The sequence below is a fragment of the Colletotrichum orchidophilum genome (genome assembly GCF_001831195.1).
Source record: "Colletotrichum orchidophilum strain IMI 309357 chromosome Unknown Scaffold_125.1, whole genome shotgun sequence".
NCBI classification, from domain to species: Eukaryota; Fungi; Ascomycota; class Sordariomycetes; order Glomerellales; family Glomerellaceae; genus Colletotrichum; species Colletotrichum orchidophilum.
This window is the reverse complement of record NW_019173081.1, coordinates 21554-36994: the sequence shown is the minus strand read 5'-3', so window position 1 is coordinate 36994 and position 15441 is coordinate 21554. Positions and strand designations below refer to the sequence as shown.

The following is a 15441-nucleotide window of genomic DNA, read 5'->3' as shown; positions in this document are numbered from 1 at the left end:
TTGATGTTGTGGGGGGGTTTATCAGAATTCTTTGGCGATGTGGGCGGAGATCTTGTTTACTGCAAGTAAGGTAGCCAAGCAAAGTGCGTCACGCCTAAAACGTGTCTGACTGAGGTGCATGACGTTTGGCGGGGTTTGGAGGGGCTAAATTTATACATCAGCTCACGGCGGGACCTACATCGGCCCAAAGTCTGGTTACACCATTAAGAATTCCCCCATCAAAGTCCCCAAAACCCAACTATTATGTCAACCACGCACGGCATTTCCAATCATCGACCGAAAAGATTCCTTTATATCACATCAAATGCTAGGAGCAGCGGTTTCGTATTTGCTATACCAGCCCCGGGCGCGAATGCAGGTGCAATTCGTGGGCGGTGGTTGGACATGGTGCTAAGTGGTGTGCCCAGACTTTTGACTGGATAGATATTTCTAGCAGAGCAACACTTTGACAAAGTCAGATCCATGAATCGAGATGCTTTCATTGGAACGTTGATTGGGAAGCTTTCCTTGGCACTTCACTGGTGCTCAAGTGGAATTTTTGTCAATGTTTCACGATAGAATAGATGCACTTGCAAATTAGTGGTCGGCGTGCATGCATTACTTCGTAGGTAAGACCTCGAGTCTTATCCGCGTCGCCTGATTTTAGGGTTCTACCGCCAAAGAAATCCTCTTTTTCTCGTACCTCCTTCATTCCTGATCATGTGTTTTCACACCTTCAGGACGTTCATGCTCCCTGTCAATCGCAAGATGGAAGACGTGTCTCTGCCGTCGTATCGTGTTGTTCCGGGTTGCTCCCCGATCCAACGAGTAAACGAGAACTCAATGCTTGCTACCCACGCCTGATATTCCCCTTTTGTCGTCACAGCACAATCATGAGACCGCAGCTCCCGTCGCTTGCGGCTACCACTTGCCAAACTCCTTCCGATCCGATGCGTTTCAAAATAGCAGTCCTATGATTCCTGCCCATATGGCAAAACCAACGCAGAGGACTTGCCCGCCCAGTGCTCCGTCGCCAAGGGAATCCGAGAAAAATCGAGAATTGAGGAGTGATAATACATCGTATAAAGTCTTGCTTGAAAGGGATGCCTTGAAGAGACGCGTTCTCCATTCAAAGTTCGAATTGCGTCCGTTCAAATCGTGAGTTCGTCGGCCAATCCGAAATCGTCGTGTCCTGAGACAGATTGCTCAAAGCAGCACGCGGGACCATTCGCGATGCCCTAGCTCGGGAGGCGCCTAGTTCGCAGCCGGAGACGCAGCACCTTGGCCACCACGACCACGGTACCCACCTCTTCCACCACGGCTGCCGCCGAAGCCGCGGCCGCGGCCGCGACCTCTGCCCCGGTAGCCTCTGTAACCACCGTCGACACTGCCTTGGCCAAAGGTCTCCATATTCTTCCGCTGCTCCTCACCGCGCCACTCGCGGCCACCGGGCTTCTGACCGTTGTTATCTGCCCGATCTTTAGCCTCGCTTGAGATATTGTCGAAGAACGATCGGGTCTTGTTGTAGGCAATCGGTGGGTTTGTGCCTGGGATCTCGGGAGCGGGAACTTCAGCTGCAGGTCCGCTGGTGGGCGTCTCGTTCAGAGGCGAGCCTGCGATCGCTTCCTTCACCAGGTCGTCCTTGTTGAACTTCGCATTGGCTTGAGCAAAGTCAAAGTCCGCGTCTGGGACATCAACCTTGGTCTGGCCCTGGCCTTGGGCCTGACCCTGTCGGCCGCCACGACCTCGGCCCCGGCCTCCTCCCGGCTGGGTAGTTCGGGTAGCATTGACTCTCATCTCGTTGACCTTCTTGGTCAAGTTATCCATAGCATTACCGTTGCCCTGGGGTACAGCCGGGAATGCAACATTGCCAGCGTTCATGTTGGCCATGGCCAAAGCGACAGCGGCCTTTGCTGCCTCTGTCGCATCGCGTACAGAAGCAGCCGTGGGAGCCGCGACAGCCTTGGGCGCAGATTGAGCAGCGCTACCGTCGCTAACAGGGACGGGGAATGCCTTGGGTATGGATCCAGCCAGAGGAATAACCGGCTGAACGCGACCAACGTTCTTAGGTCCTGTGGGCACCGGAAGCTCAACGGGCTTCGAGGGGCCAGTCGTGTTCAGAGACGCAGCGGTCGCCTTCACCTCTGCCACAGAAGGCTTCGAGTCGACTGGAGGTGTCGGCGCGGGTGCCTGGAAACCAGGAGGGGGTGCCGTCTTTGGTTCGCTGGGTGCACCTTGAGCGGCCGGAGTAGCGGGCTTCTGCTTGTCACCAGCAGCACCAATCGGCGCAGGCTTTCCATCTTGAGGACCGGGAGTTCCACGGTTCTCGGGAGCCTGGCCAGGTACACCACCAGGGCCAAGAGGACCTGCAGGACCTGTAGGACCACGGGGACCGGGGGGGTAGTTGTTATAGTTGTTCCACTGTTCAGGGCCAGGGGGGAAGCCTTGGCCCGGAGGGCCGGGAGGGAACCATCCTGGAGGAGGAGGGTATGGCATGCCGCCCATCCCAGCGCCGGGAACGGGACCCCCGCGGCCAGGACCAGGGGCAGGGCCCCATGGGCCGGGTGGTGGGTAGAAGTTGTTCTGGAATGGAGGCTGACCGAAGCCAGGCGCAGGAGGCGGCTGGTTGTTAGGTCCCTGGCCAGGACGAGGACGGGCCTGTAATGCGCTTCGTAATTAGCCGTGTTTCAATACGCTGTATCAAACATTTTGAGACGAGTAGACGCTTCAAATCAGAAGGAAGGCAACGGAAATTTCGACATCGTGTAAGTTGCGCTTTTCCGACAAGACGATAAAGATTTACATCCGCAATATTTCATCATGTAGGCGTCGTCAAGGAAGGGGAGACGTAGAAGTAGGACTTACGTTGACAATGGCTGGGTCCTCGGGTATGGCAGGAGGCTTGTTCTCCTTGATGCCTGGGTGATCCTCAATCCTCAAGTCCTTGACATCGCTGCCACGGAAAATGATGTAGTCGTAAACCTGGTCGGAAGGCGCTATCTCTTCTTCGGGTCTGTTTCTCCGACCCTCGGTTCCAAAGGAGCGAACATTCTCGAGCGAGACGGTCGACTCATCCGAGTTGATCTCGTGAAGAACGCCGACATATCTAGAGGCGATGAGCAAGGGGACTGGGGAGCAGTGCAGAGTCCTCCAAGTCCTTACCGAATGTCGCTCTTGGAGATGAGTGAGATGCGAGATCTATATAGTTGTGGTCAGCAAGGATGTCGAGCGAAATTGCGCTCGAGATTGGGAGGGTCCCAGGTCTTCGTACCCTAAGAATTCTGACATCTCGGTTATGAGGGTTGCGTAAAACACGCAACCAAGCTTGTATTTCACGTCGTTGGGAGAGTGAAATGAAAGAAAGTTAAGCCGCGAACCAATGCGCTCCTGGAGAAAAGTAAATACAATGCCGGGAAGAGGATGCGCAAGAGGAAGGAAGATGGGATTGGGGGTGGTTGGGGTCGTTGAGAGAGGAGGAGGAGGGAGAGCGAAGCAGGTAAGGTATTTGTGTGGAGGAAAGGTTTGACGGCGGGAGGTGGAAGGACAGCAAACAGAAAGCGAGAGGCTGAGATCCCCACTTCTCACCGCATTGGGTTGGAGCCCTCCACCTTTCCTCGTTCCTGCCCTGCACCCTACGGCTGAACCTCGGTGAAAGGAGCTCCTGAGCTACCTTACCTTAGCTTCGGCCTTGGCTGTCGCTCCTGCCTGGACAGAGCTTCTTCCAGCTCAAGGAGGGGCAGGCGTCGCTATTCACAGAACATTGCTCCAAACCACCTCGATTCACAACATGATGTGATGGAGTGGTTTTTTGGGAATAAACAGCCCTATTTTGGTATCTATGCTTGGCCAGACTCCCGCTGTTGACGTCAAGGCAGTGAACCAGTGAGTGCCATCTAGCTTTCTCCTCTTTCTAGTGCTGCTCCTTTCTCTACCAAGGCATTCTGGTTTTGCAGCAGCATTCGACTTTCACTTGAATCACATCACAGCACCACATCCATGATTTGACTACAGACGTGAATGAAACCTATCATTTTAGGAGACAACAATAAAAAGTATACTCCAAGTTTCATTTCGTGTTATAAGCACCGAGCCACGTTGCCAATCTGACAAAGCACTTTTGACCACCAGTTTTCCATAGAAATGTATATATTCTTTAAGGTAGGATCAAAAAGCAAGTGCGAACCTTTTGCGATGGAATCATCATTTGAAAGACGTCATGTGCATTGTGCTTTCACTACCTGCCTCCTCCCTCTAGATGGTTGCCGTTTGCCCTCTGAGGAACGTTGTCTTACTTGCGTGCTTTTGGAAACGAAACCCAACGTAGACTTGGCTCACCAACCCTAGCTAAGTACTCAAGAGAAAACCCGCTAATCCAGCTCAGTCCAGCCCGAAAATACCAAGAAGAGGGTCGATGATCTCAACGCCGCGTAGGTCTTTGTCTCCCAACAGCTCCTTCCAGGTGCTCTGGCCTCCAATAATGGCCTCATTGAAAGCCAATCTGGCACATTCAATCCATATTAGCTGGTCATTGGCTTTTGCCGACTGCAAACTTTGATCCAATGCACTAGAACCATATAACCTGTCTTCATTCCACCTCCTCTTCCTGTTTTTAACGCTGATTGATTTGGACAGCATTTCTTTCTTCGCCTGTTCAAAACGATGCCTACCTAGCTTTCGTGCGCAGTCGTCACCCCGCAGTCCTCCCCCTCAAGGACGATTTCGTTGATGATCTCTCGAGTCCAATCGTTGAGACTTTCGGAATCTATGTCGCACGCTGGACCAGTCTCGATCTCAGTGCCAGCGGCTAGTGAGAGAATGCTGATTTCGCCCAAGTCAATGATATTTCCTTGGTGACTCAGAGATTCGCGCTCTTCCCACGCCGCATCGCTAAGTGGCATGTATGCTTGGTCTTGAACATGGTGCTGATTCGGAAGGGGTAGGCATCGATTGTCGAAAGTCCTGCGGCCCGCTTCCTTGAACATTGCCAGCGTAGGCCATTCCGCATGGTGGTCCTGTGGTGTGTCCATCATCTCGGTGTACTGAATGTTCCAACATCGATCAGCTCCATATAGTGGATGGGAATTAGCTGAAGTCAATTCTGGGCCTGAAATCGGTTCGTACGCTGAAGTCGGATCTTGAGCCGAAGCCGGTTCATTGCCGGAAGTATGACCCGAGCTAGCGCCCTTCTGTCGTGCTCTCTTTTGTTGTTCTCTCTTCGTTTTCATTGCCTGAACCAAGGCAGCCTTTCGTTGTATTTGGCGTTCTTTCTCAGCTAAAATAGTTTTTAAGTATTCCTCCGGTGTGTCGGGGGCAGCAGGCGACCTGCCGAAGCCAAGGCGTTCCATTTCGGCCTGTACTTTTCTGAACCTGTCCGTCAACGCCGCCTGCCTACTCCGCCAGGTGAAAGACTGACAGTGGCTAGGTGCGGTCTGATGGGGTACAGTGGCAACTTTCGCAGCTTGCCTTCGATCTGCTGCAGGGCCAGTTGGTGCGTTCGGCGGGGGGCGGTTGTCGTCGCTGAAATGATGGGCTGAGCCGTAATGCAGTGAGATCTGCCGTCTTCGGTCTGCCGCCGGAGCTGTGGGCGCGCGGAGGGGTATGCCGTTCTTGGATGGATGGTGGTAGTCTCTGCAATTCTCGACGCCGTCGAAAGCAGAACATGATGTCTCTGTTGAGTGTTGACTGGCGCTGGATGAGGCCGTAGGAGAAGTAGGGGCGTCGCTGACTTTTGGCTGGTCTTTCCGACTGCGTTGTCGTTGCAGGAGGAGTGCCTCGAGGTTGGAAGGCATAATGCTGCTGTTCGCCTCTGCAGAGTTCTGTACATGCCAAAGATGGAGAGCACGTCCCGGGGGAAACTCTGGGGTGGCGTCTTGTCCGGTCATTTCTGTCGCCCCGAGGAGTTCTGAGAAGAATGGTTGGTTTTCGGTGGTTGGGCGAGAGCGATCCTGCAGTGAGGCCATGCTTGCTGGTAAGTGATTTAACGAATGGAAAGGGATTTTGCCCACGTTCAGAGAACGGAAGTTATCTAATCGTGCTAGTAGGTGATGTAGTATCGAATTGACGAAACTTCGTAAATGAATGAATGAGTAGTGAAGGTGATTGAGTATTGACTCTCCTAAGTTAGACCACTCGAACCACTAGGACGGGGTGGCGAGGACGGCGAGGATTACGGACAATGTAGAGGCGGAAGGAGAGGGAGAGGTGTGGGGGGGGGGTAATAATTGAAGATGGAGGTAAAGGAAGGCAGCATCTGTGGTCCAGTGTAGTGGGAGTCGGGAGGCATGGTATAGGAGCGCCTTGAGGAGCGCCTTGACTAAGGTAGGCACCTCCCTAGCCGTCCCGCGCTCACTCTGGGTGGACCAGACCGGCCAGACGCCCGGAATCAAGCTGTTGTACTTGGACTAATTTTGAACAGTGATTTTGAGGCCACGAAAAACAACCACGCAAAAATTGCATGTACGACTTGCAAAGTAATCACATTGGGAACCCAGATGCTATGGACCTTCTGAAGGAGGTGCAATGCCTGTTGCCTCAGAACCATCTCTCACTGCGGCCGAATACAAAGAACGTCGAACAACTATTTTGTGGGAGTAGTCTACAAAGCTTTCCTGACAGGAAATGAAGTTACCATAAAAGGGCCTAAGAGAAGACAAGCCATGACAAAGCCAAGAGAAACCCCATACCATGCGGTGCAGCATAACCTCGACCTGTGTCTCTGATGCACTGGATTCCTAGGTCTGAGGTGGATAATAAGTGTACTTGGTCTTCAGGACCCACGAGTAACGCAACAGTAGAAATGAGATTGTCCTGAACAGTCTAATCAGCCTTGAGTGTTGCAGATGGGATGTGATATTTCAAAGTCCGTGGTGAGCAGTAGTCTCATAACGAGCTGCCCTAGAAAAGACTTGACTTGTATACATGATACATAGTTGCTGATGGAAACACCAATGGGCCTGGAGACAGGATTCTTCACTTTAATGTATCAAATATCCAGCACGATAGGATATAGAAAGACAATCAAGGTTCCCGACTTCATTGTTAGTTTATGCTTTTTTCCCCCCAAGAACCTTGGAGGGATTCTGTACGAGCGGCTTTGACATGCTTCTCGAAGCCCACCATCCTTAAAAGTCTTCGGGCGATCTCCTGAGATACATAGGAGAAAGCAACAAACCGCAAACAAATTTGAACATCCGCGCGGCTGAGGTTGGAATTAAAAAGCCATATGGGCCAACCAGCGCCTCGAAAACGACGAGGTTGTCATTGAGGCGGCTAGGGCTAGATGATGTTAGTTGTCCGTGCCGTTTAAAGTGATGTGTTTGGCTTCCATGCACGAAAGAGCACTATGCACCTACAAGGTACGAGACGAATATGTCAATGCGTCAGAACCCCACCCATCCCGAGGCACATCGAGCGGTCGTGCAGTAGCTTCTCAACAACTGCTCCAAAATCCACCACCGTTGAAGCCCTTCTCCCAAGCTTCTCAGTCACAAAAGTGCAGTTTGAATTTCACAGCGACAACCCCTCGTCTCACACAGGACAACCAGCAGCCATGACAGCTAATATTACGCTCAAGTTGAGCAATCGCTGTAAGTAATTCCTCGCAATGCGCACTCTAAGACGCATTTAGGGAAAATTACTTACATACGTATGCCCACAGCACCGAAGCAACCGATCAAGAAGCTACCCGAGTCTATCGAGGTCCCCGCCAATGCCACTGTCGAGGATGTCAAGCACCTCATTGCCCGCCAAGCCGGGTTCAGCGACTTTAACCGCGTTGGCCTTTTCGACCCCTCGACCCAGAAGACTTTGAAGAACCGCAAGGCGCAGATTAGCACCGAGCAGGCTGTTATCTCTGCCGGCCAGGTGTTGGTAAAGGATCTCGGTACGTTGCGTTCCAGCACCCAACCCCTGGAACCGCGTCTTCCAAGAAAGGACGCACACGTGCAGTCGGGACTAATACCATATACTCAGGTCCCCAATTGGCATGGAGCACCGTCTTCGTGATCGAATACCTCGGCCCCATTCTCATCCACCTCGCCTTCGTCGGCTTGCGCCCCTACATCTACTCGGGCCCAGGCGCCAAGAAGGCACTCTCGCCGACCCAGCTCCTCACCCTCGCCATGTTTCTCGGCCACTTCCTGAAGCGCGAGTACGAGACCCTCTTCGTGCACAAGTTCTCGGCCAACACCATGCCCCTCCGCAACATTTTCAAGAACTCCTTCTTCTACTGGGCCTTTGCCGGCCTTCTTAGCGCATGGCACGTCTACTCCCCTTCTTCGCCCACCGCCCTCGCCCGCAACGACGCAATCGACGTCCTCGGCACAATCATCTTCCTCTTTGGCGAGGCCTCCAACGCCATCGTCCACCTCAACCTCGCCAGCTTGCGCTCCCGCGGCGGCACCGAGCGCCAGATCCCCCGCGGCTACGGCTTCTCTCTCGTCACCTGCCCCAACTACATGTTCGAGATCCTCTCGTGGATCGGCGTAATCATCACCAGCCGCAGCTGGGCCGTTGCCGTCTTCATCATCATCGGCGCCGCCCAAATGGCCCAGTGGGCCAAGGGCAAGGAGCGAGCGTACCGCAAGGAGTTCCCCGAGACGTACAAGAAGAAGACGTTTGTCCTGCTGCCTGGCATCTTCTAAGCTGCGGAACGTCTAGCATATGATCGCGAACTTGGCCGCAGTGGCACCATTCTTCTTGCCCTGCCGACTCCTTTCACGAGTGAATCATGGCAAATGGTGCTGGTTGACTTGTATTTAAATGAATCTAAGATACTTAGAGCGGCAAGGCCCCAAAAAAAAGAGGAGGGTGAAAGTTTCCAAGCATCAAGTTAGTTGTCGTGTTCCAGTCCGTTGCGTAAATAGGTCATCGTCATCGTTTAGTCGTGAGAAAAAGGTATCATGTCTGCCCCCACCGCCAAAAAAACAAAAATCACAGTGTCGAAATTGACGTCGTCTCGGACTCCTTTGCCCGGCCATCCGTCCCAGTACTCGACTCAGCCTCGGTCAGACTCTGACTCTCTGAACAATCCTCATGCAACCCATCAATCTCCATATCAACAAGCTTATCGCGCTGCTGCTTCATCTTCCCCTTGTCATCTTCCCCTTCCTTCGCACCGCCACGCCCGTCCTCTCCCATTCTCTCATCCTCATCCCCGACCTCGCTCCCGCTCCAGCTCCCACTGCCCTCACTCCCACAGCAACTCTCACACCCGCTCCCGCAGCTCCCCTCCCTGACAAGCCGAAACGTCTCCTGCAGCACCAAAAAATCCCGCTCCAGCACCTCCGCCCAGTTCTGCACGTTCCCCAGCTCCTTGACCCGCCTCGCCGCGTCCCCCGAGAACTTGGCGAGCTTGTCATTCTCCTTGCGCAGGGCCTCCGTCGCCCGGACGACGTCGCGTTCCTGCTTGTCCAGCGCTGCAGCGTTGGCGTGCAGCATCCGCGCGCGGCTCTGCAGCTCGCCGTCGAGCATGTTGCCAATGGACGCCACGACCGCCGCGCGCGCTTCTGATATGTGCTGCTCTTGGTCTTCAGAGGGGAGGGTCTGGTGGAGCTGCTGCTGCGGCGGCGGTGAGGCTGATGCCGAGGAGGCGGGGCCGGGGGCCAACGGTGCATGTCGTTGCTGTTGGACGGCGCCGACAACGTGGTGATGATGGGCCTGCGGGGCGGAGGCGGAGACGGAGGTGTTGGAGGACTGCGAGTGCTGCGCGCGGGACGCGCTGGACACGCTGAGGTTTTGCGACGTCGTTGTGGTAGTCGTGGATGACGTCGGCGCCGGCGCAGGCGGATTCCTCCCAGACAAGGATGACGATAGCGAGGCGAACATGAGGGGCGGCGTGTGGTTTTTCTTCTCGTGGATACTGGATACGGTATACGCGCGCACACACACACTTACACACATGCACTGGCTCTTTTGTGCACCTTGCGTTGCGTTGTGTAAATGAGAAAGCGCCGAAACAAGGCGTGGAATGAGAAGCAGGACGATTTGCGGGTGGCGGGGGGATGGGTAGCCTAGTTTTGCACCTGTGAGACTCTACGCGATCTACGGTACACTAGAAGAATCACCAGTCCTACCTTGATCAGGTAAGTCGTGGTGACGGCGAATCAGAGGATGTGACGGGATCGGCTGATAGCTCCCCGCATGAGATGGCGGGGTAGTGGGGCCGATTGGTCTCGGGAGGAGTACAACTCCACGACGTCTTTGTCCACTGATACATTGACTTGTAGTGTGTTCATCTAAATACTTCCAGCTTTGAACGCATCAAACCCCTGTCGCGGTATGCGGGTTCCTATGAGACAGTTGATCTCTGTTGTAGTCTCACGTCAGCACTTGAGGATCGCAAATCCTCTTCCGTCTGTCTAGAGACATGGTGCCGGTAGCCGGATCACAAACGGGCGTTTTGGCATGATGCGGACCTGAGAATGTCGAGACTAGTAGCTAGGCCACGGCCGTCTTGACGCAGAAAGCGTCAACTTCAGACCTAGCATTAATGAAAAGCTTGCTTGAGATCGAACATGATGGGGAATAAAAAGGACTCCTCAACTCTTCTCCTACATCTCTCTGTCTTCTGTCTTTACACATCTTCACATTTCATTTGCATAACCAGAAAAAGACTTGTGAAGCTTGCAATCACTCGAATCAACACCGCAAACATGGTCTCGCTCTACAATGCCTCCATCCCCATGATGCTCAAATACCTGGGCAACCTGAAAGTCATTCTCACGAAAGCCGAACAGCACTGTATTTCCAAGAGCCTCAACCAAGAAGAGATGATCAAGTTCAGACTCATCGAAGACATGCGAAGGTAAGCTTCCTTCCGACCAAGTCTGTACTGCCTAGGCAGCTGAGCATCACAACCTCCCCACCTAAACAGCCTCGACTACCAAGTCCAATCAATCTCCAACACGGCAAAATTTCTCGCCACCCGTGTAGCTCGCACAGAAGACACCTACTTCCACGACGATGAGACCACCTTCCCACAGCTCCAGTCCCGCGTCGACGCCACCATCTCCATCCTCGCCGCCCTCGAACCGGCCTCCATGGACGGCCGCGAAGACGAAGAGGTTCTCATGGACACGAAGTCTATGGGCACTTTCCGCTTCACGGGCTACTCGTACGTCGTCCAGTATGCCTGCCCAAACTTTCACTTCCACCTCGGCTCCGCGTACTGCATCCTCCGGCACCTGGGCGTATCCCTGACGGCCTTTGATTACCTCGACACGCAGCGGGACTTGTTCGTCAAGGTTGAGAAGAAACCTGATGCTCCTGCCTCATAGAGAAGCGTAGGACTGGCGACTCGGGCGAGGAAGCTTCGTGAATTGTTCGCACTCGAACGCATCCTTTTTCTGCCTCTACCACGCAAGGTATCTAACGAGGGTGGGCGGGCACACCATTGGATCTCAATCTCTCGTCCTATGGGTCCAAGAAATGAGCATCACCAAAAATACATACAACACCAGGCATTCGCTGGTCGTCTCCGACCCAACTACTACTCCGGCCCTCACCGGTTTATCGATGGGAGAGCGGACGGGATCCCGAGTTCTCCGGTGGGTGTGGTCGTATGTGATGTAGACCGGCGAATGTTATCCTCATGTGTCCTAGCTTGGTAGTCAGAGTGAAAAGGAGAGAGACAAGATTATGAGAGTCACATATTCGCCAAACCAATCTCAGGATGAATTTTGCTTGTTATGTTTGCCTATTTGCCAATAGGCCAAATCCCGAATACAACTAACAGGGACAGTCCATGTGTAACCGTGGCACTTGAACTCGTTGCGGCTTTTTCATTGGCGCCCGCGCTCTCCATATTCCTGTATGCATGGAAATGGCATCAGCTTTGCTTCGTGACTATAACATTACATACGCCCCTCGACCTTTGTAATGGCCAGAAACGTGCTTTCTCAATGAGTGTATGGCTACCATTCGTAAATGAGTCCGACCGTGACGCCAATGCTATGCGTGAATGAAGGATGGAGACAAAATGCGTATGTTGGTCATCCAGACCACTGTATAAAAAACAAGATGGATCTACTGCGATTTCGATCCGTACTTTTTGCCCAAAAACATGCGGCGAATCCAAGGAGTAGTAGCTCTGCGCTTCGACTAGAAGGCAACTTTGCTCCCGTTGAGTCGCAGTGGCACCGGGCCAGTGCCAAAGCCGTTGGGGCTTATGACTGATGAGGGTGTGATGGCTCCGCCGTCCGATGAGAGCGATGACATGGAAGACATGGTGAAACTAGCGGCCGAGCTGTTTGTCATCGTACCGTTTCGAGACATTGAGAGGCCACCCATAGATATGAGAGCATCCGCGCGCTCAAAGACGCCGCCGTTGAAAGCCGACGCAAAGGAAGCACTCTGCGGAGTGGATGGAACTGTCGCCTGGACAGCAGGACCCAAAGCTGCACTCTGAGGTGTCATTGGCAACTGCATGGGTGCCAAGCCAGGGCCGCCGTTCGGGCTGAATGTGTTGGGATTTGAAGATTGTCGCAATAAATAGCTCCAAGGCGACTGAAGGATAGTGTCTCTTGCTTCCTTCATAGCCTGCTGAATAGGACGAAGCCGAATCCTGGTATCGGGCGGAAGACTGATTTCATTAAACGCATAGCGGATTTGAGAACCGAATTCCGCCCACGAGTCGATGAAGTTGCTGATCAAGCTTCTGAAGGCTGGTTGACTCATAACACCGGGCTCCTTGAGCTTAACCAGCGACAGGCGGCTTCGCAGCATCTCCGTTTGCTGCACCGCCGTGCCGCATCTGCTGATGAGACCCTTCCAGCACATCATTTCGTGCTCGGGTGCGCGACGTCCCATCGCCTTCTTCGCGAGGACCGACATATGGTTCTGGAACATGGGCAAAGTCCTCATGACGAGCTCTGACGATCGCTGCAGGGAGAGGAAGATCTTCTCAAAGTATCTGTCTTCCTCGGTGAAATCGGATACGCCACGGCCACCAGATGAGGCTGAGGCAAACGACTCTCCTGACCGAGGCGTTGCGGAAGTGAGTGTTGCTGTACGGCTCGCTACATTTCCATTCATACTGTTCATACCGTTCATGCCGTTCATGCCATTCATACCGCTAATTCCATTCAAGTATGGAAGGGGTACGTCTGTCGCAACTCTGAGGTTGCTCGGATTGTGCAGTATGGGGCCGGGTCGGGGACGCTGAGCCAGTCCGAGCCGCTCAGCGGTCGGTGTGATGGAGTTCTCGCGTGAGTGGGGTTTAATCGTGTCGCTCATATTCATGGCCCGCATGGGAGGTTTGATCAGGCCAGCCTCCGGTGTCAACGCAGCAAGAGTGCATCTGATCTCCATGATGCTGTTATAAATGAGCATCAGAAGGGTGCGTATGTAGCGCGGATCTCCATTGTCAATGAAGGAATCGATGTTGCCGGCGAGAAGGGTGCAGACATGGGTATAGGCTCCGACTAGAGTCTGGCACGCTCGGTGGACGTTCTCATTCTCACGACCCGCCATCTCATCTCCAACCACCGCAGGGTCATGCTTCTGAATTTCTTGCTCCAGTTCCTCCACGTGCGAATTCGTGTTGTAAAAGACGATTTCGAGGCTGGATCTCTTAGAAGAGCCATCGCTCGTCAAACTCATGAGCATCTGGATCATGGGATGAATCTGGAAGACTGCATAGAGAATACCCTTGGCGGCCTCGAGAATAGGGTCGTAGAACTTAGACTCGCGTCTGCGTTCGGGGAGAACCGAGAGTCTTCTGACATAAATCGGGCGCTGGAGGAAAGGCTCTGCCGGGCTGTTGGGGCTCTTGACCGACATGCTTGGGGGAGGTGGCTGCATGGCACTACCATGGCTCAGACCTCTGTAGTGACTGAAGCGGTTGTTGGCCTGGGTCTCGTCCAAGGTGCCGAGCTGAGTAGCCTTCTGAGATACTACGCCCATGCGTCTGGCACGAGATTCGGGGCGTTCTCCACGAGTTGCCTGCAACAACGTCTCTGAGTTGCTTCTGAGGCGCTCATTGACATTTCCTATGGTCAGCGGCATAACACCCGGGCGGCGGACGGCCGTGTTCTGCTGAGACAAGCCTCGGTAGTGCGACCGATTCGGAATCGGAGGAGGCCGGATCAGGTTCGGGGATCGAAGATCAGGCACATCGGTACCATTGACTTTGATCGGGAACCGGCCGCTGACAACTCGCTTGATAGGTGGCATGCGTGGGGTTTCCACACCTTCGCTGGATTCTTCACCAGCTGTGTCTGACTCTGCACGGCCGTTCATGGCATGCTGTCTTAGAAAGCGCTTGATGTGTGCAGTGACGGCTACCTCAGTGACTTCGCTTTCTTTCAGGTAGCCCTCGTTTGGCGGACTGCTTGCTTGCACCTGCAGAACCTCGCGGGGGGGGAAGGTGATGGGATTGCCATCAAACTTGAGCACCTGCAATGAAACCATATCGGACAGAGCTACTGGCAACTCCTCTATTCGGTTTTTCTGGACGGAGAAGACTTTTAAAGAAGCAAGCTTGACAATATCAGGAGGCAGAGCTCGCAGCTTATTTTTGCTCAGGTCGAGGATCTCGAGCGATCTCAGATCGCAGAGCTAGGGTATCGGTCAGAGTCTGCTACAACCCTACTATCGTATAAGTATTCGAAAAGTACTAACCGGCAGTGGGAACTCTCTGATCTGATTGTTCCGCACGTTCAAGTATCGTAGAGATGTACATTCGGAGAAACGAGCCGGGAAGGAATTGACCTGGTTGTGCGAAAGGGCAAGGCTAGAAAAGCGCGTTAGAGTTACAGCCCGACCAGGAAAGAAGGTGTGCGAGTTGTACGAACCGCTCCAGCTCATTCTTGATAATATCAACAACCTCGTCTGGGAGTTTCTGTATACCCTTGCGGCTCAAGTCGATGGTGACGCCGGGTTTCAGTTCGTTGCTCACGGCACTCGCTTCGGCGGCCTGAGACTCATTTTCGTGGAGGGCGCTCTGCATTGCATCGCGGGCAAGAGCAATGACCTGGGCCGAGGTCATGGGCGACGAGGCCGAGAGGCTCGCTCCGGTCGACAGATTTCGGAGATCTTTGGGCATCGGCGGAAGGGGAGGCGGCGGAGGAATATTGCCGAGCGCGGCATCTTTTTGGAGTTGTCGTCGACCTTGGGCGGGATTCTCAGGCAAGCCGCGAGGCATGGGCGGCCCCGATGGCCTGTCTGGCCGTTCCATTCGTTCAACCATGATGAATTGCAGGCGATCGACGAAAGGGGAATGGGAGGGCGAAGAGAGACGATTTTCTATCGTTGTCGCAGACTCGAAGGTTTGGGTCGACTGCAGCGTTTCAGGGTCCCCTCTGAATGGTTGTTGGCCGGCCGTGGGTTGGTCGAGATCCTCAAACAATTGGAGACGGAAGTCGGGAGTTTAAGCCAATGGACTTTTGGAACAGGACAGTCTGAGCTGCAAGACGCGCGAGATCATTATGAAGGGTCGTACATTCGTTGGAGTAGGACGCGACG

At 53.8% G+C, this 15441-nt stretch overlaps 6 protein-coding genes across 6 annotated transcripts; 2 read left to right on the top strand and 4 right to left on the bottom strand.

The window, feature by feature from the left end:
- Positions 1 to 1233: 1233 nt before the first annotated feature.
- CORC01_11453 (uncharacterized protein) lies at positions 1234 to 3267 on the bottom strand (the record flags this gene model as incomplete). Its single annotated transcript, XM_022623077.1, has 4 exons — positions 1234 to 2637; positions 2845 to 3085; positions 3142 to 3177; positions 3251 to 3267. The coding sequence occupies 4 exons, from the start codon at positions 3265 to 3267 to the stop codon at positions 1234 to 1236; spliced, it is 1698 nt and encodes a 565-aa protein (XP_022470394.1).
- Positions 3268 to 4646: 1379 nt separating this feature from the next.
- On the bottom strand, positions 4647 to 5939 carry CORC01_11452 (uncharacterized protein; the record flags this gene model as incomplete). Its single annotated transcript, XM_022623076.1, has 1 exon — positions 4647 to 5939. The coding sequence occupies one exon, from the start codon at positions 5937 to 5939 to the stop codon at positions 4647 to 4649; it is 1293 nt and encodes a 430-aa protein (XP_022470393.1).
- A 1382-nt stretch (positions 5940 to 7321) lies between these two features.
- Positions 7322 to 8621, top strand: CORC01_11451 (3-oxo-5-alpha-steroid 4-dehydrogenase; the record flags this gene model as incomplete). The annotated part of the gene is made up of 3 exons (XM_022623075.1): positions 7322 to 7565; positions 7637 to 7861; positions 7951 to 8621. The coding sequence occupies 3 exons, from the start codon at positions 7322 to 7324 to the stop codon at positions 8619 to 8621; spliced, it is 1140 nt and encodes a 379-aa protein (XP_022470392.1).
- Positions 8622 to 8910: 289 nt separating this feature from the next.
- On the bottom strand, positions 8911 to 9804 carry CORC01_11450 (uncharacterized protein; the record flags this gene model as incomplete). Its single annotated transcript, XM_022623074.1, has 1 exon — positions 8911 to 9804. One exon carries the CDS (start codon positions 9802 to 9804, stop codon positions 8911 to 8913), a length of 894 nt encoding a protein of 297 aa, XP_022470391.1.
- An 827-nt stretch (positions 9805 to 10631) lies between these two features.
- Positions 10632 to 11255, top strand: CORC01_11449 (uncharacterized protein; the record flags this gene model as incomplete). Its single annotated transcript, XM_022623073.1, has 2 exons — positions 10632 to 10783; positions 10853 to 11255. The coding sequence occupies 2 exons, from the start codon at positions 10632 to 10634 to the stop codon at positions 11253 to 11255; spliced, it is 555 nt and encodes a 184-aa protein (XP_022470390.1).
- An 823-nt stretch (positions 11256 to 12078) lies between these two features.
- CORC01_11448 (RAM signaling pathway protein) lies at positions 12079 to 15166 on the bottom strand (the record flags this gene model as incomplete). Its single annotated transcript, XM_022623072.1, has 3 exons — positions 12079 to 14535; positions 14599 to 14710; positions 14772 to 15166. 3 exons carry the CDS (start codon positions 15164 to 15166, stop codon positions 12079 to 12081), a joined length of 2964 nt encoding a protein of 987 aa, XP_022470389.1.
- Positions 15167 to 15441: the final 275 nt, after the last annotated feature.